The sequence below is a fragment of the Carya illinoinensis genome, chromosome 5 (genome assembly GCF_018687715.1).
Source record: "Carya illinoinensis cultivar Pawnee chromosome 5, C.illinoinensisPawnee_v1, whole genome shotgun sequence".
NCBI lineage: Eukaryota > Viridiplantae > Streptophyta > Magnoliopsida > Fagales > Juglandaceae > Carya > Carya illinoinensis.
Window position 1 is genome coordinate 15,069,053 of NC_056756.1, and position 22,899 is coordinate 15,091,951.

At 40.7% G+C, this 22,899-nt stretch overlaps 1 protein-coding gene across 1 annotated transcript; it reads left to right on the forward strand.

Moving 5' to 3' along the window:
- The first annotated feature begins 3,824 nt into the window (after positions 1-3,824).
- LOC122308969 (phosphate transporter PHO1 homolog 3-like) lies at positions 3,825-22,823 on the forward strand. The gene is made up of 12 exons (XM_043122264.1): positions 3,825-4,792; positions 4,948-5,338; positions 5,453-5,501; positions 5,750-5,821; positions 6,035-6,164; positions 6,272-6,392; positions 7,219-7,477; positions 7,586-7,690; positions 7,793-7,987; positions 21,922-22,203; positions 22,303-22,439; positions 22,532-22,823. The coding sequence occupies exons 1-12, from the start codon at positions 4,198-4,200 to the stop codon at positions 22,638-22,640; spliced, it is 2,445 nt and encodes an 814-aa protein (XP_042978198.1). The 5' UTR covers positions 3,825-4,197; the 3' UTR covers positions 22,641-22,823.
- The last annotated feature ends 76 nt before the right edge of the window (positions 22,824-22,899 follow it).

The following is a 22,899-nucleotide window of genomic DNA, read 5'->3' on the forward strand; positions in this document are numbered from 1 at the left end:
GAGTTCTTATTATTTCTGGAAGATTGAAGATTTCTCATTTTGATGACTTGGTGGCTAAAGTTCAATCCATATGGGAGGGATGGCAAGCTTGATTGTTATCTAGTGGGGCACGTTTGATTCTTATTGAGCATGTGCTCCAAAGTATTCCTGTACATAGCATTTCGATCTTAAGGATGCCTAAAGTTGCGATTGAGAAACTTAAAAGAATCATCAATACCTTTTTTTGGGGTGTTAAAGATGGCAAAGCTAAGAAAAAATGGTATTCTTGGGTGGATCTTTGTAAGCCTGTCTCGGAAGGTGGGTTGGGAATTCGCAGCCTCCACGAAGTAGAGTCTTCTCTCCACATGAAGTTAGGTTGGAACTCTTTGCAAGGTACTTCTCTTTGGTTCAATTTTTTTCATGCTAAATATGATGGTGATAGACATATCTCTATGATGGATCCAAAGAAATGGTCTCTTTTTTGGAAGATGATTTCGCATATTATTCCTTCAGTGCAAGCTAATTCTAAATGGAAAGTTCGGAAAGGCAAACTCCATTTTTGGCATGATAAGTGGGTTGATGATGGCCCTCTTTGCAACACTATTCAGATTTCCAATATGCCGAACCTTAGATTGGAAGACTGCAAATCTGGGATGGGTTGGAATATAGAGCTTCTTACTCGGTTAGTTGGCCATCAGAAAGTGAGGAACTTATTTTGCATTTGGGTTGAGTTACTAATGGGAAAGATGTTCTAATTTGGATCCCTAATGCTGACGAGCATTTCTCTCCTAAAAGTGCATGGAATTGTATTCGCACAAGGGGCCCAGATTTTCCTTGGGCAAAATGGGTCTGGCATCCTACTCTTCCCAAAAAAATGTTGATTACTATGTGGAAGGCCATACATGATTGTCTTCCTGTGGATGATAGAATCTGCAGAATAGGTATTTCTATTGCTTCCTGATGCGATTGCTGCTCAAATTCCAAGTGTGAAGATCTTAACCATAGTCTTGCGAGTGGAGATTTTGTTGAAAAAATTTGGCGTATATGTTCGGTGGTTCTTGGAGTTCCTTGGAGGGAAGGTTGTTCTTGGAGACAACGGGTGGAGTGTTGGTATAGACAGACAAAAAATTATACTCGCCTTGGTCAATTGCTGGGTCTTCTTCCGGCCATCTTGACTTGGCAATTATGGGGGTGTCATTGTAAGGCCAGGATGGAAGGTTTGATGGAATCGGTTCAAACGGTTTGGTGTTCTATCAAATATTGGGTCTCTTGGATTGCGTTAAAGTTTAAGAATGTTAACTTGCTCACTCGGCACAATGAAGGTATTTTACAATGTTTTAATATGCCAATAAATGTCATGAGGAAGGAGTAAATTATTCCAGTCAAATGAAAGCTTCCTAAGTAAGGTTGGGTTAAAATGAACGTGGATGGTTATTCTCTTGGTAATCAGGTCCTTCGGATGTGGGAGACATTATTTGGGACGAGAAAGGTGAGCTGCTTTGCGGGTTTGTAGTTGACACTGGGCACAATTCTAATAACTATGCAGAGTTGATGGGTTTACTACATGGACTTTGGCATATTGGCTTGATGGTTGTTTTATCTGTGGAAATTGAACTTGACTCCATGTTAGTACTTAACTAGTTGCGGAATCAGAGATGTGGTCTATGGTACATGGAAGATTATTGGGATGAAATTCAGAGTAGTCTAACTGGGCTTCAAGTTTCTCTTTTTCATTGTTATAGAGATTCTGTTGCTTATGGCTCTGTTAAAATGGGTGCTAATGGTCAAACTGGTTCATGGTTTTATCTATCTGAATTGCCTACTCACATTAGAGGTAATATCCGGCTGGACAGAGGGGCCTTTCCTTATATATGGAAAACTTGAAGACGTTGATAGTGTGTTTTGGGCGCTGACTTTATCTCCAGGTATGTCTCTCTTTTGCACTCTGTTAATACTTTTCTTACTCTATGTTTGTGCAGGTTGTTTCTTGCAGGTGGTCACTTGGCGGTTTTTTTTTTTCTTTGCTTTCTTAGTGCAATTGTATTGTGGTTGAGTTTATGGTTTTTTAAGGCTTGGGTTTTGGTTTTAGCTTATATCCCTCAGGCCTCGGGTTGTAACTACGGTATTTCTCCGTCACAAGTGAGGTCTTATTAATAAAATTGAGACAGAGCTTCTATGTGGGTGGCTTCCGGCTTTTCTTAAAAAAAAAGAGTTAAAATTAAGGGTGTAACGGTTCCAATTTGGTCTAACTTTGGACAAAATTTGAGACCAAACCAGTATGCACCGGTTTTGCATTTTTAAAAACTTATTATGCACCAGTTACCCTCATAAACTGGTACCTCCGATTTTACTGGTTCCAATCAGTTCAGTCCGATTTTTTGGTTTTAATAGTATTAATATATATATTAGTATTAGATACAGTTATTAGAATAACTATATATTAGTATTTGTTATAATAATTTTAAAGTATTATAACTATATCATTGATAGTGATAGTGTTAGTATTACTATATTATTATTCCATATATAATTATTTAGTATAGTGATATATAGTAATTTATATATAGATTTAAAATATATTACTAATAGTAATATAGTATTAGACTGTTAGTATTATGCCATAAAATGTGAATTGTAATCAATATACATTATATACTAATGTATATTAGTATTACTAATTTACTAATATACTTATCAAAAAAAATATATTGAGAATTTATTATGCAATAAAATGTTATTACTATATTTATTTTATGATTAAAGCATATGATCAAATAAATTTTCATGTTTAAAATTAAAATTTTATGTTATAAATTATAATAAGATTATCTTACATATAATTATAATTTATATTATTATATGTATTATATATAATAAAAAAATATTATATATAATATTAAAAAAATTAATTTAAAACATAAAATATAGTGAACCGGTCCGGTCCAAAAAAGCATAGAATTGGAACCAGACCAGTACTGGCTGGTTTTGGAACTAGGGAAACCGGTCATTTAGGCAGATATGATCTGATTTTTCTGTTAATTTTTACACCCACTTAAAATAGATTCTTTCGGAAAAGAATAAAAAAAGAGTTAAAATAGATAAGAAAATTAGATATGCGTAAAACATGTTACAATCCTAATGGTTAAATTTTAAAAGAATGGAATTTTAAAAAGACAAATATTGTCGTTGTTTATAAGCATTTTCTCATAATCTTTTGGACATCTTTTTATCATGAAAAATGCTTGATATATATAAATATTATAAAAAATAATTTATAAACTAATGTATTTTTATATGTGATGCTATATTGTACGTTCACATTGTTAAGGAGCAGATCATGTATGAATTAAGTTAATTTGAAAGAAAGCTAGCTAGCTCTAATTATAAGAAAATTATTGTTATGGACCACCTTCCAAAAAGTAATAATGATCAAGTAATTAGCAATTAATATTAATTAGTTGAACATTCAACAATATTATTTATAATTAATTCAACGTTGGGTGGATCAGCAAGCAATATATTGCAACCATAATGTACACTATACAACTAATTAATTAAAGATCAGCTCTCATCATCTTGCTAATTCCTAACAATATTATTGATCATAGTATATTGTCAGGAAAAATATGCACAATTTATGGAACCCAGCTAACATCACAATTACTAGCTAGCTAGCTAGCTATTTCTAGCTCCGGTCGATGAGACTTTCTGAATCTTGTTGCACCCAGCTTTTTTTTCAAGGAAGAATAATGATCTTGTCGCTGTACCTAACAATATTGATGATCACCACCTAACATTGATCACAATTTATGTTGAATTTTATTATGTGCACTATTTTCATTAATTTGCTGATCGTAGAGATCATGATCAATCGTACTGTAAAATTTGGGTATGTATGTAATATCATGTTTGGAATGTATGAAAATTTTGTATACTCTCAGATCTCTCTCTGTGATCTCTGGGAAAAGTTGAACCAGCCAACACTTGTCTGCTCCTCCGATTGAAATTTTCATGCATGGATTTTCGAAGAACAAAACATGAGTTGAAAGGGTCGTTCCTGGCAAGCACGTATATATAAATAAATCTGTATCGATCTGAGATGGCACTTATCAATGTCATCATCGAGGGATCGTCGTCCCACTCTCTCCAGCAGATCATGAAGTAGTACTGCTGCTTCATTTGCAGGAATAGTACTACTGCAACAAAACCCTAAGAACCATGAAATTCGGGAAGGAATTCACGGCACAGATGGTGCCCGAATGGCAAAAAGCATACATGGATTATGGAAACCTCAAAACCTTGTTGAAAGACATCCTACGCTTCAAGCAAAGAAAGCAGCCACCTGCCTGCAGTACCCTGGCCGGCCTAAAGCGAAAGCTCACACTTTACAGAGCTTTTAGCGGCCTTACGCAAAGATACAACAACCACCCCACGAGCCCATCCACTCCAGATGACATTGAAAGCCAAGCCATTCTCGTCAACTCAGTGAACCGAGATGGCTCTCAAAGCTATCAGACTACGTTTCTAATGTCCGAAGACGAAGGGGGAGAGTACGAGTTGGTTTTCTTCAGGAGGCTTGACGATGAATTCAACAAAGTGGACAAGTTTTACAGGTCGAAGGTGGAGGAGGTGATGAATGAAGCCAATCTGCTGAATAAGCAAATGGATGCTTTCATTGCTTTTAGAATAAAAGTGGAGAATCCTCAAGGTTGGTTTGATAGATCAGTAGAGATGACTCGTCTTGCTTCAGATGTTGCGGCTTCTGCAGCTGCATTGTCGGCTTCAACACCGAGAGGGGTCAGAGCAAGCAGCAGTAAGTTTTGTAAATTATATATATATATATTAATAATATGGTAGTCTAGTGCAGTTTTTCTCTTTTTGGAGTGTGATCAGTGCGTAGAAATTGAAAGCATTTCTCGTACTTTTAGCTGAAACATAAAGAGTAAAAGTTTGATTTCAATTACGCAGGAAGAGTAGTACTTCCTATGTCCATGGATGTGATTGAAGAGGCCGGTGGATCGAGTAGCCATGGACAAGCAGATGAATCCAGTGATCATCAGGATAAAGATCATGATCATGACGAGCTGGAGACCTTTAAAGTTGTCCACCGAAAGGTTCAAGCAAAGAAGCCGAATAGCATCAAGCCGTCCAGTAGTAGACCAGCTCCTCTAGAAGTACTTAATCGTGTGAAAATAAACAACACACTGGAGACTCCCCGTTCCACCATTAAGAGCTTCCTCCGTTATCCTATGCAGACAGAGCTGAATTTCAGCAGGGAAAATCTGAAGAAAGTTGAACAACTACTCAAACGGGCTTTTGTTGAATTTTACCAGAAGCTACGGCTTCTAAAAAGCTATAGGTAATCGATATTAATGCCAGTTTATTAAGATCTGGCTGGCTTTTCTTGTTTTTCCTTTCATTTATGCAGTAAGCTGTGAAATATTTTTCTCTGAATATTGATACTTCATTGCAGCTTCTTGAATACGCTGGCATTTTCAAAGATCATGAAGAAATATGATAAGGTACCATCTAATTCCCTCGATCCGGCCCCCAAATAAACAAACTTATTTTCCAATTCATGAGCGTTATCATGAATCATGCATATTTTGTCTCAAATTTTAGCCAATTTACTGGCAAGCTTATAATAATTAGAACGGTAAAGAAAATGGAAAAAGTAAACCATGCAATTGGATATCGTAAAAGATTAATTAGCTAATTGATTACAAGCTTATAATAGTTAATTATTTGTATTAATTAATTAACATTGCAGATCACTTCAAGAGATGCATCAAAATCTTACATGAAAATGGTGGATAGCTCCTTCCTCGGCAGCTCTGATGAGGTGAGATCGATCATTTCTAGATTGATCGGCCTAGCTAGGTGAAGTGCATGAAATTAAGAGGAAATCAAGGTCGACCGGGTCAGAGCTTTAGGTTTCGAAAAGGGGGGTGCTAGCTACTAATTGCTTAATTAATTTGTCCAATATTGCATTAATTAATGTCATTTCTATATATTCTGATATATGTACGTATAAGCTGCCATTTGCCAATCGCAGGTTACCAAGCTTTTGGAAAGGACTGAAGCTACATTCATCAAGCATTTCTCCAACTCTAACCGCATTAGAGCCATGAACATCTTAAGACCCAAGGCAAAGAGAGAAAGACATCGGATAACATTTTCCATGGGTACGTAAGATCTTTGAATATCCATCGATCGATATATATGAACTAAATCACCCTTAATTTGGATGGATATCATGGTCATCATGATTAATGGAAAACTTTTATTTCAGGTTTTTTGGCTGGAGGCACAGCAGCTCTGATATTATCTCTTATTTTAATTATACGTGCTCGCAAAATCATGTCTAAGGAAGGGGCGACTCGTTACATGGATAACATGTTTCCTCTATATAGGTGACTTCATTTCTCTCTATATTATATGCCTAATATATATTTATATATACATGATCTGATCCGCTCCAAAAAATTTATTAAGAACTGCATGATAATCCTACATCTTTGCTTATGCATTGATAATGTTAATCATTAATTATCCCAAAGATTTAAACGGATAGAAATAGACAGATTTAATTATTTAAATTACATTTTAATACTCCTTAATTTACGGGTTGACCAAAACTCCTCATTAATAAGCGGGTTCATTCCGTATAGTATTTAATTAAATGAGAATTAAGATCATCAAATGACGAATTATAATTATGATTAGAACTTAATTAGGATCACTACTTCGACAGCATATGAAAAATTAAAGAGCAGGGAGAAGAGAGAAAAATTGCGTCAAGAGTAAAGTTGGGTTTGGGTGTTGAGAAGTGTTGAGGTATATTATGAATAGTAGTAAAAAAGTAAGTGAAGAGTAATAATAGAATATTAAATACTAATAAAAAGTAGATAAAAAATAATAATAAAATAATGAAATATATTGAAAAGTGTTGAGATACTCTTAGTACCCAAATACAACAGGATTAGAGTATATATTAAGCTATTTGACTTTGACTAGTTTTGTGCTATGGCCTATCATTAACTTAGACAAACTCTTATCCTACATGCAAATATTGCGTAATCATTTTGAAAAAAAAATAAATAAGTATGAGACTCACATAACAAAAAAATTAATTTTTTAATATAGACCTCATTCTTTTTCAAAGCAACTATATAATATTTATATACTTTACCATTATATATAGCATTACTCGTATTTTAAACTTCCCCGCTCCCACAGCTTGTTTGGCTTCATAGTTCTTCACACGGTACTGTATGCTGCGAACATATACTTCTGGAGGCGGTACCGAGTCAACTATTCCTTCATATTCGGATTCAAGCAAGGAACCGAGTTGGGCTACCGACAAGTTCTCCTTCTCAGCTTCGGTCTTGCAGTACTAGCCCTAGCTAGTGTTCTCTTAAACCTTGACATGGAAATGGACCCAAAAACGAAAGCTTACGAAGGATTGACTGAACTGTTGCCTCTTGGCTTAGTTCTTGTAAGATCAGCATATATATCGAACTTTAATTACCTAATTTTTCCCCATCTAAATTCTGAATACACACACACAGAGACTTAATTTATCCTCTCTTTCGATCTCATGTAGCTTGTAGTTATCATATTTTTCTGCCCATTCAACGTCATGTACCGCTCAAGTCGTTTCTTCTTCCTCACACGTCTCTTTCACTGTATCTGTGCTCCTTTGTACAAGGTACGTATTGTCGTCGACAACTGATTATGATGCAAGAGTACTTTAATGACATTGATCTGAGGTGGGCGTTTATAAAAGTTTGGGAGTTTCTTTATACGACAGGTCACACTCCCAGATTTCTTCTTGGCAGATCAGCTTACTAGCCAGGTGCAAGCCTTTAGAAGTTTGGAGTTCTACATATGCTACTACGTTTGGGGAGACTACAAGCATAGAGAAAACACTTGCAAAGACAACGACATATACAAAGCTTTCTTCTACATTGTTGCAGTGATTCCATACTGGTCTCGACTCCTTCAGGTACCCAACTCACTATTGGAGAATATCAATCAAATTGTTAAATTCATCCATTCCTTACGGCTTAGAATTTTTAGATAAATGATTATTTAACATTGTTAAGAACTCAATCATTTGTATTTCCGTTACTTAAATTTTACATTGAGAATGGTCAAAATAAATAGATACAAGAACATATCTATCTAAGGTAACTAACTGATTATGGTATGAATTTACAATTACAAAAGTAACAACTAATTTATCCTAAAATCATGGTGTTAAATGAATGGAGGAGATCTTTGCTTGATTTATGGAAGTGATCTGTCAATACGCCCTCTCCAGTTGGTGCATGGAGATTTGTAATGCCCAACTTACATAAAAATGGTGGAAGAGATCATGACCCAATGCTTTAGTGAAGATGTCAGCAACTTACTCATGGGAGCAGGTGTGAACAGCAGTAAGGAGTTTGGACCGAATTTTAATATGTTTAGTGCGCTTATGAATACAAGATTGTGAACAATGTGTAGTGCAGATTGATTGTTACAATAGAGGCTGATAAGCTCTGGATGAGAGACATCAAGATCAGTGAGGAGCTGTTTCAACCAAGTGAGTTCACAGGTGGTGACAACCATGGCGCGATATTCAGCTTTAGCGGAGAACCAGGCCACGGTAGTCTGTTTTTTTTTTTTTTTTTGTACGCTAAGAAACGGGACTAGAGCCAAGCTGAACAAAGTAGCCTGTGGTGGAGCGACGAGTAGTGGGGCAACTAGCCCAATCGGAATCAGTATAGTCAGTAACATGAAGAGTGTTGGAGGAGGAGAAGAAAATGCCTTGTCCGGGCCTGCCTTTGAGGTAACGAAGAACCTGAGTGGCAGCCTGCATGTGAGAAGCACGAGGAGCATGCATGAATTGACTGAGAATGTTCAATGCAAAAACAATGTCAGGACGAGTAATAGTCAACAAGTCTACGATAGGGAGAAGGATCTGAAAGGAGATAGCCGTCGTGATCGGTGAGCTTCAAGGTTTGTTCCATGGGAAAGGAAGCGGTTCGAGCACTGAGTTGTCCATTATTAGATAATATTTCAAGAGCATATTTGTGTTGATTGAGATAGATGCCTTGAGATGATCGAGCAACTTTGAGACCAAGAAAATATCTGAAAGGACCGAGATCTTTGGTTTTGAAGTGTGTGGAGAGAACATGTTTGAAGACCTAAATTTGGGAGCAATCACTGCCGGCCACCAAAATATCGTCAACATATACAAGAACAAGAGTAACACTGGTAGAAGTAACCAAGGTGAATAAAGAATGATCCGCCTAAGATTGAGAAAAACCTGCATTAAGAAGCACAGTAGTTAGTTTAAAAAACCAGTTGCGGGAGGCTTGTTTGAGGTTGTAGTGGGATTTGCGAAGGCAACAGACGTGAGTCTCTCCTTTCGAACAAAAGCCGGGAGGATAAGTCATGTAGACTTCCTTATCAAGGTTGCCATGTAAAAAGGCGTTATTGACCTCAAGTTGGTGAATGATCCACTGGGGAGAAGCAACAACAACCAATAAAAACCAAACGTCTCATTTTGGCAACATGAGCAAAAGTCTCATGGTAGTCGAGGCTTTTAACTTGAGTATAGCCTTTGTCGACTAACCGAGTTTGTGATGACCCGCTTTTGTGTGTATTTTCACTGAAGGGTTGTTTTTAATTTAATTAATATCTTGGTTTATTTATTTTAAATTATTGCGTTTTAAAATTAGTTTTTATTTGTTGGATGTTGTGTTTTATTTATTTATTTATTTTACGGTTTTTAATCTCGTTTTCGGCGGATTTGTTTTGTTGTCCGGAGTGAGGATTGGACCTCATTTCTTCCTACATCTCTTCTTTTCCCTTTTTTCCTTTTTCTCTTTTTCTCTTTTCTTTTTTTTTTTTTTTTCTTTTTTCTTTCTTTTCTTTTTCTTCTTCCTTTTCTTTTTCTTCTTCCCGCGCGTCCCGTTCGTCTCTCTCTATCTCCTCTCCCACGTCGGTTGCAGCCCAGCCCCGACCCACCGCAATCCGGCCACCGTGGTCGACACCACTCCAGCCGGTTGAACCCCCTCCTGCCGGCGCACCACCCCACCGAACCCCAGCCCCATCTGGCCAGCCGTTTGGCCGGAAAACGCCCAAGAAGCCCCACGGTTTTTGCCCCGATCCGCCGCCGTCGCTCCACCTCCGGCCACCACCTCTTTACCACTTCATCACCGGTTCCTTGCTGTCCTAACCCACCCATTTCGGGTCTCTAATAGCCACCGAAACAGCTCCCACGAGCTAGCTTTCCATTTTGGGAAATCCGGCCAAAAAGTCCGACCGTTTTCGCCGCCACCCACGGCTAAACTTCACTTCCACTAGCTTCATAATCATCCTTAGACCATTCCCTATCGATCTCAAGCCTTGGTTTCTCCCCGTTCAAAAGTGGGTATTTTACAACCCACTGCCACAGTGAATTTTCACTGTTACGTTGCTTTTTCTCCGCCGTTTACAACACCTCAAGCTTTTTAAAAATACCGTATAGCGCTGTAAGTATTTTCCAAACCCTACTTTCAGATTTAAATATATTTTGCTCATTCAATAAATATTTATCTATTGGTTGGCTGATTCCGGACTGAGTCCGAGGAGTTCGGGGGTCGGATGGATGGAGGACGGAGTTGCTTGTTTTATTGATTTATGGTTGGTTGATCGTTTTGTGCATTGAAATCACATTTACATGGTGCATGCGCGTGAGTTTTATTTAATTTGAGAAAAATCTGTTTTATTGGCGTAAGTTGATTTTCGGGTGCGTGTGTATCACGACCCCAAGCCGGGATGGGGTATTATCTCGGTGGAGCTCCTCTGGTCACTCGGGAGTGGAATAAACTGAGTGACGTCCCCTGAGTTGTCGCTGGGCGACGACGGGAGTGGGGGCTAGGGGATGCTTGGCTACGAACGCGCCGGGCGTGGAACCGGGTATCGCTCTACGCACCGACTCCGTGACCCTTTGCTGGCGAGGGCTAGAGGATGCTTGGCTACGAACGCGTGGGGCGCGGAACTGGGCATCGCTCGTTAGGTGTCACATGCGTGGTCGTAATCTGCGGTGTGGCACTGGAGCCAGGGTGTGCAGATGACCCTCAGGGGAGGTCATGGTGCATACAGATTAATTGGATAATGGTTTGAGATGGATATGGGCCAAATGTGACTTTTGGCGTGATATTTTGAAAGGGTTTGTTTTTAGGCCAAATGAGATTTTTGGCGTGTGTGGAAAAATATGATTTTATAGGTTTTGCACATTGGCATCACTTCATGTATATTGTTTGAGTTCTATATGTTATTATCTGGTGGTGTTTGGATTTTACTTACCTGCGGCACCATTTTGGTTCTGTAGATTTTGGTGCAGAGATCGAGGATGAGGAGGAGGAGGCTGAGCTCGAGGACACGGCTCCGCCGGGGTGCTGAAGTTTATGCTTTGTATTTAGTTTAAAATTATGTTTGTGTCCTGTAATATTTTAATATATATGTTTTGAACAACTTTGTGTTAAATTAAGAAAAATTCTGGTACTTAGTTATATGACTTTGCTATCCGCTGTGTGTCCTTTTGTGCACATTTGTTGCTTTTGCACACTTTTAGCACATGTCGTTAGGGTGGTGACCCGTGATGTCATCATCCGGACGTTTCGATTTCCCCGTGTCCGTGTGTGGGGATTTGGGGGCTTCACAGGTGGTATCAGAGCGGTTTGGCTCTGGGTAAAACCACATGTCCCGTAGGTAGTACCAGAATGCTTTTAAGGTTGTGTTTTAAAATTTATGTTAAGTAAAGTTATTTAAATTGTTTTATTTGTTTGAACTTGTTTGTTTGTTTTTATTTATTTAGTTATGTTTTTGCAAGTTGGTTTCTTCTGTCTTGTGTGATGTGGTGTTGGTCTTTGGTTCTGTTTTTGTTTGTTGTTGGTTTTATTTGTTTTTGTTTTCTGAAAGGGGGTCAAAGGTTGTGGTGGCAAGAAAATGGGGAGGCCAAAGAAATCTACTCAGGAGCCACGGGACAATACGTCAAGAGATGACTTCATAGCCCAAGCCATACGGCAGATGACGGAGTTTATGCAGCAAAATTTTAGGCCACAGCAGACAGGGCCTTGGCCATAACCAGGGGGACCTTGGCCACAACAAGGGGGTCCCTGGTCGCCACAAGGAGGGCCTTGTCCGCAACAAGAAGGACTTTGGCCGCAACTAGGATGTCCTTGGCCATATCAGGGAGGGCCTTGGCTTTACCCAGGAGGATCTAACAGCATGGTGCAAGCCGGATGCACCTATGAACGCTTTCTGGCGCATAGGACCCCACACTTCACTGGAGAAGAGGATCCGCTTCAAGCTGGAAAGTGGATCAAAGACCTGGAAAGAACTTTTGAGGTGTGTGGTTGCACCGAGGTGCAACAGGTACTCTACGCCAGCTATCTCTTGCAAGGCACTGCTTTTGATTGGTGGGATACCAAGAGGGTGATTTTAGAAGCAGAGTTGGGATCATTCGCCGCTGTAACCTGGTAGCGCTTCAAGAAAAAATTTAATGACCGCTTCTTTCCCGCATAAGTAAGGAAGCAAAAGGCAAGAGAGTTTTCAAATTTGGTCCAATGAGGCATGATAGTGGAACAGTACGCCCGAAGGTTTATAGAACTTGGGCGATTTGCTCCCCACCTTATCGCCACAGAGGAGATGCGAGCTGATCGTTTTCAGGAGGGACTACGCCCTGATATACGCCGTATGGTGGTCAGTCATCGGATATCCACTTTTCAGGAATTAGTGGATGTGGCCACCCTTGTGGAGTGAGAGAATAATTTGAGTATGGGCTCCCCTTCGGGTTATAAGAGGCGGAGTTTTTCTGGTGAAGGAAGCAGCTCGGGTTCTCCTCAGAAATTTATTCAGCGGACTGGAACTCGACCTCAAGCGTCCTCAGGTGTTCGTATGGGAGGACGGGTGCCAATTTGTGGAGCATGTAATAGAGCTCATGAGGGCGAGTGTCGGCTGAGTGGTGGACCCCAGTGTTACCGGTGCGGCCAAGTGTGACATATTGTTCGGGAGTGCCCTGTCAGAGTTCAAGGAAGTTGTGGAGGTAGACGCGGTGGAAGAACGAATCCAAGGCAAGCAGTGCAAGCCCGGGTTTATGCTGTCACACCCGGAGAGGTGGATGATGAGGCACCAGCGACCCATGATGTTGGAGTAATTACAAGTATGGATTAATTTAATTTAATTTTATGTTGGATTTAATTTTGGTGTATTTGGTTTCTCCTTTGTTATTTTGGATTTCATGGGTTATGTGTTTGGTTCAGGGAGAGTCCGTTTGTATGAGTTTTATGCTTGCACTTTGTTTGATTCCGGTGCTTCACAGTCATTTGTATCTTCCATGTTTGTGCGGATGTGTAATTTGATCACGGAACCTTTGCCAAAGCAATTGGTGGTGGCTTTACCCAATGGTGAAATGGTATGGTGCTCCAAGGTTGCGTTGGGATGCCCGTTAAATTTTGATGGAAGGTTCTTGGATGCTAATTTGGTTGTGTTTAAGCTGTTGGGTTTTGATATCATCCTCGGGATGGATTGGCTATACCGATATTCTGCGAGTATTAATTGCAGAAGTCGGGTAATTACCTTTCAGCTTCCAGATGGTGATTGTCTGGAATTTGCAGGGAGTAAGTTAAAAGAAAAGCCGGTAATTATATCGGCAATTCAAGCAAGAAGAGAGATTGCATGGGGAGCAGATGCATTCTTAGTTCAGATGGTGTCCACGCCGTTCGAGGAGAAGTCTTTAGTAGACATTCCAGTTGTGGAAGAATTTCCCGATGTGTTTGTGGATGACTTGCCCGGACTACCCCCTATTCGGGAAATGGAGTTTGTTATAGACTTGGAACCTGGAGCGGCTCCTGTACATAAAGCTCCTTATCGCATGGCACCGGCTGAATTAAAAGAGTTGAAGACTTAGTTGCAAGAGCTGGTAGACAAGGGATTTATTCAGCCTAGTACTTCACCGTGGGGTGCGCCAGTGTTGTTCGTTAAAAAGAAAGATGGAACCCTCCGTATGTGCATAGATTATCGGGGATTAAACAAGGTGACCATCAAAAATAAATATCCTCTCCCGCGGATAGATGATTTATTTGATCAGCTTCAAGGAGCAGCCGTGTTCTCGAAGATTGATTTGAGGTCGGGATACTACCAGCTGAGGATCAGAGACAAGGATGTGCCTAAAACTGCTTTCAGGTCGAGGTATGGGCATTATGAATTTAAGGTGATGCCGTTTGGGTTAGCTAATGCCCCTGCTGCTTTCATGGATTTGATGAATCGAGTATTTCGACCTTATCTGGATTCCTTTGTGGTAGTGTTTATTGATGATATTCTGATTTATTCCCGAGATGTTGAAGAACATGTGTATCATCTTCATCTGGTACTTGGGAAATTGAGAGAACACCAGCTTTATGCCAAGCTTAGCAAGTGTGAATTCTGGCTGGAGGAAGTCAGATTTCTTGGGCATGTGATTTCCCGAGATGGAGTGGCTGTTGATCCTAGTAAGGTGGAAGCCATTTTGTCATGGCCGCGTCCGACTACAGTGCGCGAGATTCGGAGTTTCTTGGGGCTTGCTGGTTATTACCGAAGATTTGTGGAGGGATTTGCTCACTTATCTGGACCTCTCACAGCTTTGACTCGAAAGAATACAGAATTTGTTTGGTCAGATAAGTGTGAGAGAAGCATCCAAGAATTAAAGAACAGGTTGACGACGGCACCAGTGTTAGCGCTTCCAGAACCGTATAAGCCATTCGTAGTCTTCAGTGATGCGTCTAAGTTTGGTTTGGGTTGTGTCCTTATGCAGGAAGGACGGGTTGTTGCCTATGCATCTCGTCAGCTAAAGGACCATGAGAAAAGTTATCCGACGCACGATTTGGAATTGGCTGCGATTGTTTTTGCACTCAAGATCTGGCAGCACTTTTTGTATGGGGAAGCATGCGAGGTATACACTGATCACAAGAGCTTGAAGCATTTGTTTTCCCAGAAAAACCTGAACATGAGGTAGAGGCGATGGCTAGAGCTAATAAGTGACTACCAGTGTGAGATCAAATACCATCCAGGGAAGGCTAATATAGTTGCTGATGCTTTGAGCCGAAAATCGCACTTGGAAGATGAAGCCAAGCCATTGGAATTGAATTCGTTGCTTTGTGGGATGAGAAGACTCCTTATTGAGAGTTCGCAGCAAGAAGAGATTTTATCTTTAGTTCTTGATATTCGGGTAACTGATTTTGAAGAATTGAAGACTTTTCAAAGGAATGATCCAAAACTGTTGAATATCAGAAAAAGAGTCAAAAATCTCGAGGGTCGTTGCATTATAGCATGGATAAAGATGGGATATTTCGGTTCCGAGATCGCAGAGTGGTCCCCAAAGATTCGGAATTCAAGGAGCGGATCATGGCAGAAGCTCATGCGGCCCCTTATTAAGTTCATCCCGGCAGTACAAAGATGTACCGGGACTTGAAGAAAAATTACTGGTGGGATGGAATGAAGAAGGATATTGCCTTATATGTTGAGAAATGTCACACATGCTGTCAAGTGAAGGCTGAGCATCAAAGACCCGCTGGTATGCTCCAACCCCTCCCTATTCCTGAGTGGAAATGGCATGACATCACGATGGACTTTGTAGTGGGTTTGCCGAGAACGCCTAGTGGGAAAAATTATGTTTGAGTGATTGTTGACCGGTTAACGAAAAGTGCTCATTTCTTGCCTGTTAATAACACCGACTTCTTGGGTAAGTTGACACGCTTGTACGTGAAAGAAATAATGCGGCTGCACGGCATACCAAAGAGTATAGTATCGGATCGAGACCCAAGGTTTACGTCGCAGTCCTGGAAAAGTTTGCAGGCAGCTTTGGGTACTAAGTTGAAGTTCAGTACTGCTTACCACCCTCAGACAGACGGCCAATCGGAGCGCACCATTCAGACCCTTGAAGACATGTTGCGAGCGTGTGTCATGGAATTTCAAGGGAGTTGGGAAAACCATTTGCCGCTCATAGAGTTTGCATATAATAACAGCTTCTATGCGACCATTCAGATGGCTCCCTATGAAGCTCTTTACGGGAGGAAGTGTAGATCGCCCTTGTGTTGGGATGAAGTCGGGGAGAGTAAGATTATTGGACCCAAAATAATTCAAGAGATGCAAAGCCAAGTCCGGATCATCAGAGATAAAATGGCGGCAGCTCAGAGTCGCCAGAAAAGCTACGCTGATACCAGGAGGAGAGAGTTATCTTTTGAAGTTGGTGATTGGGTTTATCTCAAAGTCTCTCCCATGAGAGGTGTTAAGCGTTTTGGTAAGAAGAGGAAACTAGATCCGAGGTATGTCGGCCCTTTTCAGATTCTGGAGAAGGTAGGGTCCGTCGTCTATAGAGTTGCTTTGCCAGAGTATTTTGGAGATATTCATGATGTCTTCCACGTATCGTCCTTGAAGAAGAGCTTTGGACAGCAAGAGTCACGCTTCGTCGACCTAGAGGGTATTCAATTGCAACCGGATCTCACTTATGAGGTTGTTCTGTCGCAGATCATAGATTGGAAGGAGCAACAGTTGAGGTCCAAGACGATACCTTTGGTTAAGGTGGCGTGGGGAGATCCGTTAGCTCAAGACTTCTCTTGGGAGCGAGTAGCGGACATGAGGGAACAGTACCCATACTTGTTTGAGTAATGAAGGTACGTATCTTAATCTTTGTCACAGTTGGTTTATGTGATTTTATGTGGCTTGCTTTAAGTTGGTAGTTGATCTTGCAAATTTCGAGGACGAAATTTGTTTTAAGGGGGGAGGATGTGATGACCCGCTTTTGCGTGTATTTTCACTGAAGGGTTGTTTTTAATTTAATTAATATCTTGGTTTATTTATTTTAAATTATTGCGTTTTAAAATTGGTTTTTATTTATTGGATGTTGTGTTTTATTTATTTATTTGTTTTACGGTTTTTAATCTCGTTTTTGGCGGATTTGTTTTGTTGTCCGGAGTGAGGATTGGACCTCATTTCTTCCTACATCTCTTCTTTTCCCTTTTTTCCTTTTTCTCTTTTTCTCTTTTCTTTCTTTTTTTTTTCTTTTTCTTTTTTCTTTTTTTTCTTTTTCTTCTTCCTTTTCTTTTTCTTCTTCCCGCGCGTCCCGTTCGTCTCTCTCTCTCTCTCTCTCCTCTCCCATGCCGGTTGCAGCCCAGCCCCGACCCACCGCCGTTCGGCCACCGTTGTTGACACCACCCCCGCCGGTCGAACCCCCTCCTGCTGGCGCACCACCCCACCGAACCCCAGCCCTATCCGTCCAGCCGTTTGGCCGGAAAACGCCCCAGAAGCCCCACAGTTTTTGCCCCGATCCACCGCCATCGCTCCACCTCCGGCCACCACCTCTTCACCACTTCATCACCGGTTCCTTGCCGTCCTAACCCACCCATTTCCGGCCTCTAATAGCCACCGGAACAGCTCCCACAAGCTAGCTTTCCATTTTGGGAAATCCGGCCATCAACCACCGTTTTCGCCGCCACCCACGGCCAAACTTCACTTCCACTAGCTTCATAATCATCCTTAGATCATTCCCTATCAATCTCAAGCCTTGGTTTGTCCCCGTTCAAAAGTGGGTATTTTACAACCCACGGCCACAGTGAATTTTCACTGTTACATTACTTTTTCTCCGCCGTTTGCAACGCTGCAAGCTTTCTAAAAATACCGTATAGCGCTGTAAGTATTTTTCAAACACTACTTTCAGATTTAAATATATTTTACTCATTCAATAAATATTTATCTGTTGGTTGGCTGATTCCGGACTGAGTCCTAGGAGTTCGGGGGTCGGATGGATGGAGGACGGAGTTGCTTGTTTTATTGATTTATGGTTGGTTGATCATTTTGTGCATTGAAATTGCATTTACATGGTGCATGCGCGTGAGTTTTATTTAATTTGAGAAAAATCTATTTTATTGGCGTAAGTGGATTTTCGGGTGCGTGTGTATCACGACCCCTAGCCGGGATGGGGTATTATCTCGGTGGAGCTCCTTTGGTCACTCGGGAGCGGAATAAACTGAGTGACGTCCCCTGAGTTGTCGTTGGGCGACGACGGGAGCGGGGGCTAGGGGATGCTTGGCTACGAATGCGCCGGTTGCGGAACCGGGCATCGCTCTACGCACCGACTCCGTGGCCCTTTGCTGGCGAGGGCTAGAGGATGCTTGGCTATGAACGCGTGGGGCGCGGAACTGGGCATCGCTCGTTAGGTGTCACATGCGTGGTCGTAATCTGCGGTGTGGCACTGGAGCCAGGGTATGCAGATGACCCCTAGGGGAGGTCATGGTGCATACAGATTAATTAGATAATGGTTTGAGATGGATATGGGCCAAATGTGACTTTTGGCGTGATATTTGGAAAGGGTTTGTTTTTAGGCCAAATGAGATTTTTGGCGTGTGTGGAAAAATATGATTTTATGGGTTTTGCGCATTGGCATCACTTCATGCATATTGTTTGAGTTCTATATGTTATTATCTGGTGGTGTTTGGATTTTACTTACCTGCGGCACCGTTTTGGTTCCGTAGATTTTGGTGCAGAGATCGAGGATGAGGAGGAGGAGGCTGAGCCCGAGGACGCGGCTCCGCCGGGGTGCTGAAGTTTATGCTTTGTATTTAGTTTAAAATTATGTTTGTGTCCTGTAATATTTTAATAAATATGTTTTGAACAGCTTTGTGTTAAATTAAGAAAAATTCTGATACTTAGTTATATGACTTTGCTATCCGCTGCGTGTCCCTTTTTTGCACATTTGTTGCTTTTGCACACTTTTAGCACACGTCGTTAGGGTGGTGACCCGTGATGTCATCATCCGGACGTCTCGATTTTTCCGTGTCCGTGCGTGGGGATTTGGGGGCGTCACAGAGCTTTGTGTCTTTCGATGGAGCCATCTGCTTTAAGTTTGGTTTTGAAAACCCATTTCAGCCATTGGGTTTCTTTCCAGGGGGAAGAGGCTCAAGCGTCTAGGTGGAATTAGTTTCAAGATCATGAAATTCAGCAGACATGACGGCTTGCCAATGGGCATGACGAGTAGCAGTGGAATAAGAGGTAGGGTCAGCAGAAACAATGAGAGCATTTAAAAAAATAAGATGAGAAGGGGAGAAACGAGAATAAGAAAGAAAAGCAGATAGGGAGTGAGCAGCACCTAAGGTTGCTGCAGCAAGTGAGGATGCAGTGGACTCCGTGTGTATGGTCGGACATATATAGTCCTGAAGATATGCGAGTCAAGTAGTGGTGTGGCGAGGACAAGGAGGAGGAGGAGAGGGAAGAGTTGGAAATATTAAAGGTAGGGGTAGAGGGTGGTAAGATGGGTTCAGGGATGGGGAGGGGAATAATAGGAAGAGGTGTAGGGGAAGAAATAGAAATATCCTGGAAAGAAAACTAATGTTTGTAGAAAGTGACATCACGAGAATAAAAAACAACCTGAGTGTCTAGATTATAGAGTTTGTATGCCTTATGAGTGCTAGGATAACCGAGGAAGATACATTTGGAGGCACGAGGAGAAAATTTGTCATGGGAAGCATGGAGAGTTTGGGCATAACAAAGGTAGCCAAAAACGCTTAAATGGGCATAGGTTGGAGGGATAGCGAAATGAAGTTCAAAAGGAGATTTATTTTGAAGAAGGCGATTGGGAGTGCGATTGATGAGATAGGCAGCGGTGAGTGCACATTCACCCTAAATTTTCAAGGGTAAGTGAGCTTGAAAGTGCAGACTATGAGCAACATTCAGGAGGTGCCGATGTTTACATTCTGCAATATTGTTTTGTTGTAGAGTTTCAGCACAAGTACGTTCATGAAGGATGGCGTGATCATGAAGATAGTTTTGAAATTTGTGAGAAAGGAATTCTTGGCCATTATTAGTTCTAATAATTTTAACTATAGTTTGGAATTGATTTTTGATATGGGAAAAAAAATGCATGAGAAAGTGTATGTTTCAGATTTATAGCGCATGAGATAGATCCAAGTAGTGCGAGTGAGAGAAATAATCAACAATAGTAAGAAAATAATGAGCACCACAAATAGAAGGAGTATGATAGCCACCCCAAATATTGTAAAAAATTCTATTAAAAATCATAGTACTATTATTAGAAGAAACTGGAAAAGGAAGTCTAGTGTGCTTAGAATGAGCACAAATATCACAATTAGAGAAAACACATGGATTATTGAAAAGACTAGGAATAACTAAGAGGGAAGGATGACCTAGGCATTGGTGCCATAAGATCTTATTTGCAGTAGTTTGAGTAGAAAAAGCAGTAATGGGTTAGGGCTGATGCACATAAAGTCCATTGCAAAGCTCACCTGCTCCAATCAATCTCGTTGACTGTGGGTCCTTAAAAGAAAAAGTAGAAGAAGAAAAAAAAATAATGCATAAATTAGTATTTGTGAGTTTGGGAATAGAAAGGAGTTTAAATAAGAATTGAGGGACAAAAAAGACGTTATGCAAAATGAGGTGTTTGGCCAAATGACAAGTTCTGACACCCTCAATGGTTATGACATGCCCATTTGGTAAAGTAACTTCCTGGTCCCATTTGGTAAAGTGATTTTTTGGTCATAAGAGGGGGGAGACAGAGTAAAGAAGAGGCGTTGGTCATGGCATAGGTGATCGGTGGCACCACTATCCACCACCCAATCAGAGTGACTGTCAAAGGGAGGGGAACAAGAGACTTTACCCATGAAGTTTGTAGAGGAAGGAGTCGGTTCAAGCAGATCAAGTAATTTTTGATATATATCATGGGTCAAACCAAGAAGTGGGGAAGAGGTGGAAACTTGATGAGCCATCGACGCCGAGGTTAAAGGTGATTTGCCAAGGAGAGACGGTCGCTGCTTACCATGGGTATCGCGACCTGCTGGGTACCTAATTACACGCCAACAACGGTCACGGAAGTGACCCATTTTGCTGCAGACAATGCATTGCAGGAGCCGTTTCGTGGGTCCACCGAAGTGAGCAGTAAGGATGTAGGCATCCATCAGTGGTGGCCTGAGGTGGAGAAGACATTGCTGCTCTTCTTGAAAAAGAATGGAAAAAAATTTTGTGATTGGGGGAAGGGTTTCCATGGCTAAGATTTGGGTTCTGAGTTGGGAAAAAGAGTCATTGAGGCCAAGAAGAAATTAGTAAACTCTCTCATTTTCAGCTTGTTGCTGCAATTGTTTGAGGCTGTTGGTTTGCTGTAAGTGACTGAGTTCATCCTAAATTTGCTTGGTTTGATTGTGATAATCATGGACAGAATGATTGTGTTGCTGCAGGGAAGATAACTCACGCTTGAGATGGTAAATCTTGGCATTGTTGCCACGAGATCGAGCCATATGGCTCGAGGATCGGTATAAAACTCAAGGGAGTTGGCTATGGAGGGACTGATGGAATTTAAGAGCCAGGTAAGAACCACATCTTTAGTTTGGTTCCATTGTCAGAGGGATGGAGGATATATGAAGAGAGGACAGTGGAAGAGGAAGAGGAAGAAGAGGCCATGGGGGTCTCGGGTAGGTAGGGATCGTGTTTAGGCTGATACCATGTTAAGAATTCAATCTTTTGTATTTTTGTAACTTAAATTTTACATTGAGAATGGTCAAAATAAATAGATACAAGAACATATCTATCAAAGGTAACTAACTAAGTATGGTATGAATTTACAATTAGAAAAGTAACGGCTAATTTATCCTAAAATCATGGTGTTAAATAAATGGAAGAGATCTTTGCTTGATTTATGGAACTGATCTGTCAATAAATATTATAGTATTGGTCTTGAATTTGATCTTCTCCAATTAAAATATCAAGTTCGATCCTCTCCTAATAGATGGGTCCGCGTGCCTTTCGGCTTGCACGCAAGGCGGGGTCGGGTTTAACTTTTGAGACGGGCGAGGGCTTTAACCTTTCGCTGCAACTCGAAATGATTATTAATGTTGTATGCACTTGTTCCTTTCTCTTTGTCAGTGCCTCCGTCGCCTATGCGAAGAGAAAGATGCTATGCAAGGATACAACGGGCTGAAATATTTTCTTACAATCGTGGCCGTTTGCATGAGAACAGCTTCCAGTCTTGACAAGAAATCATCGGGTTGGAAGACACTAGCATGGGTTTTCTCAGCCATTGCATCAATTATCAGTACATATTGGGACCTTGTCTTCGACTGGGGACTCCTGCAACGGCAATCCAAGAACCGCTGGTTGAGAGACAAGCTTCTGATCCCTCACAAAAGTGTATATTTTGGAGCCATGGTGAGTAATTAAACGACTTCAGTACATACGGAGATCAGTTTTCATCAGCATCCGGCGGCAGTACTCACAATTTTTTTGAGTTCATGGCAATATATGCAGGTGTTGAATGTCCTCCTCAGGTTTGCCTGGTTGAGAACTGTTTTGGGTTTCGAGCTATCTTTCTTGCATCCAGAATCTTTAATCACCATTTTAGCCAGCCTAGAAATCATTCGTCGTGGAATTTGGAATTTCTTCAGGTAACCAAGAGCTCTACCTTATACTTGTTGAGATTACTTTTGTGTAAATATATTTTTTTCTCGATTTTTCTGGTGATTTACAACATGATCAGGTTGGAGAATGAGCACTTGAACAATGTTGGCAAGTACCGTGCATTCAAGTCTGTTCCTCTACCCTTCAACTATGATGAAAACGAAGACGAGGATGATCATGATGAATAGGATTCAATTAATTAGGAAGGAAGTACGCACGAGCTGTAGTACTGGAAACGAATAAAAGGAGAGAAGAGAATACATGAATTACACTTTCTACGACGAAATTAAAATGCTAGTATGTAATTTTTTCATATATTTAACTTTTTTAAATATTTTTTTATTTAACAATTAAGAAAATGAATTTTAATATATTGATGTATTTTTTTTTTTACATATTTAAATACGTTAAAAAATGTAAAAAATAAAAAAAATAAAATAAAAAGGA

What these genes read in the sequence shown, in the direction of transcription:
- LOC122308969 (XM_043122264.1), top strand. Translation starts at nt 4,198, where the DNA reads ATGAAATTCGGGAAGGAATTCACGGCACAGATGGTGCCCGAATGGCAA. An exon ending in TCCTCGGCAGCTCTGATGAG is followed by an intron (nt 5,822 to 6,034) that starts GTGAGATCGATC and finishes TGCCAATCGCAG; the next exon opens with GTTACCAAGCTTTTGGAAAG. An exon ending in AACATGTTTCCTCTATATAG is followed by an intron (nt 6,393 to 7,218) that starts GTGACTTCATTT and finishes CCGCTCCCACAG; the next exon opens with CTTGTTTGGCTTCATAGTTC.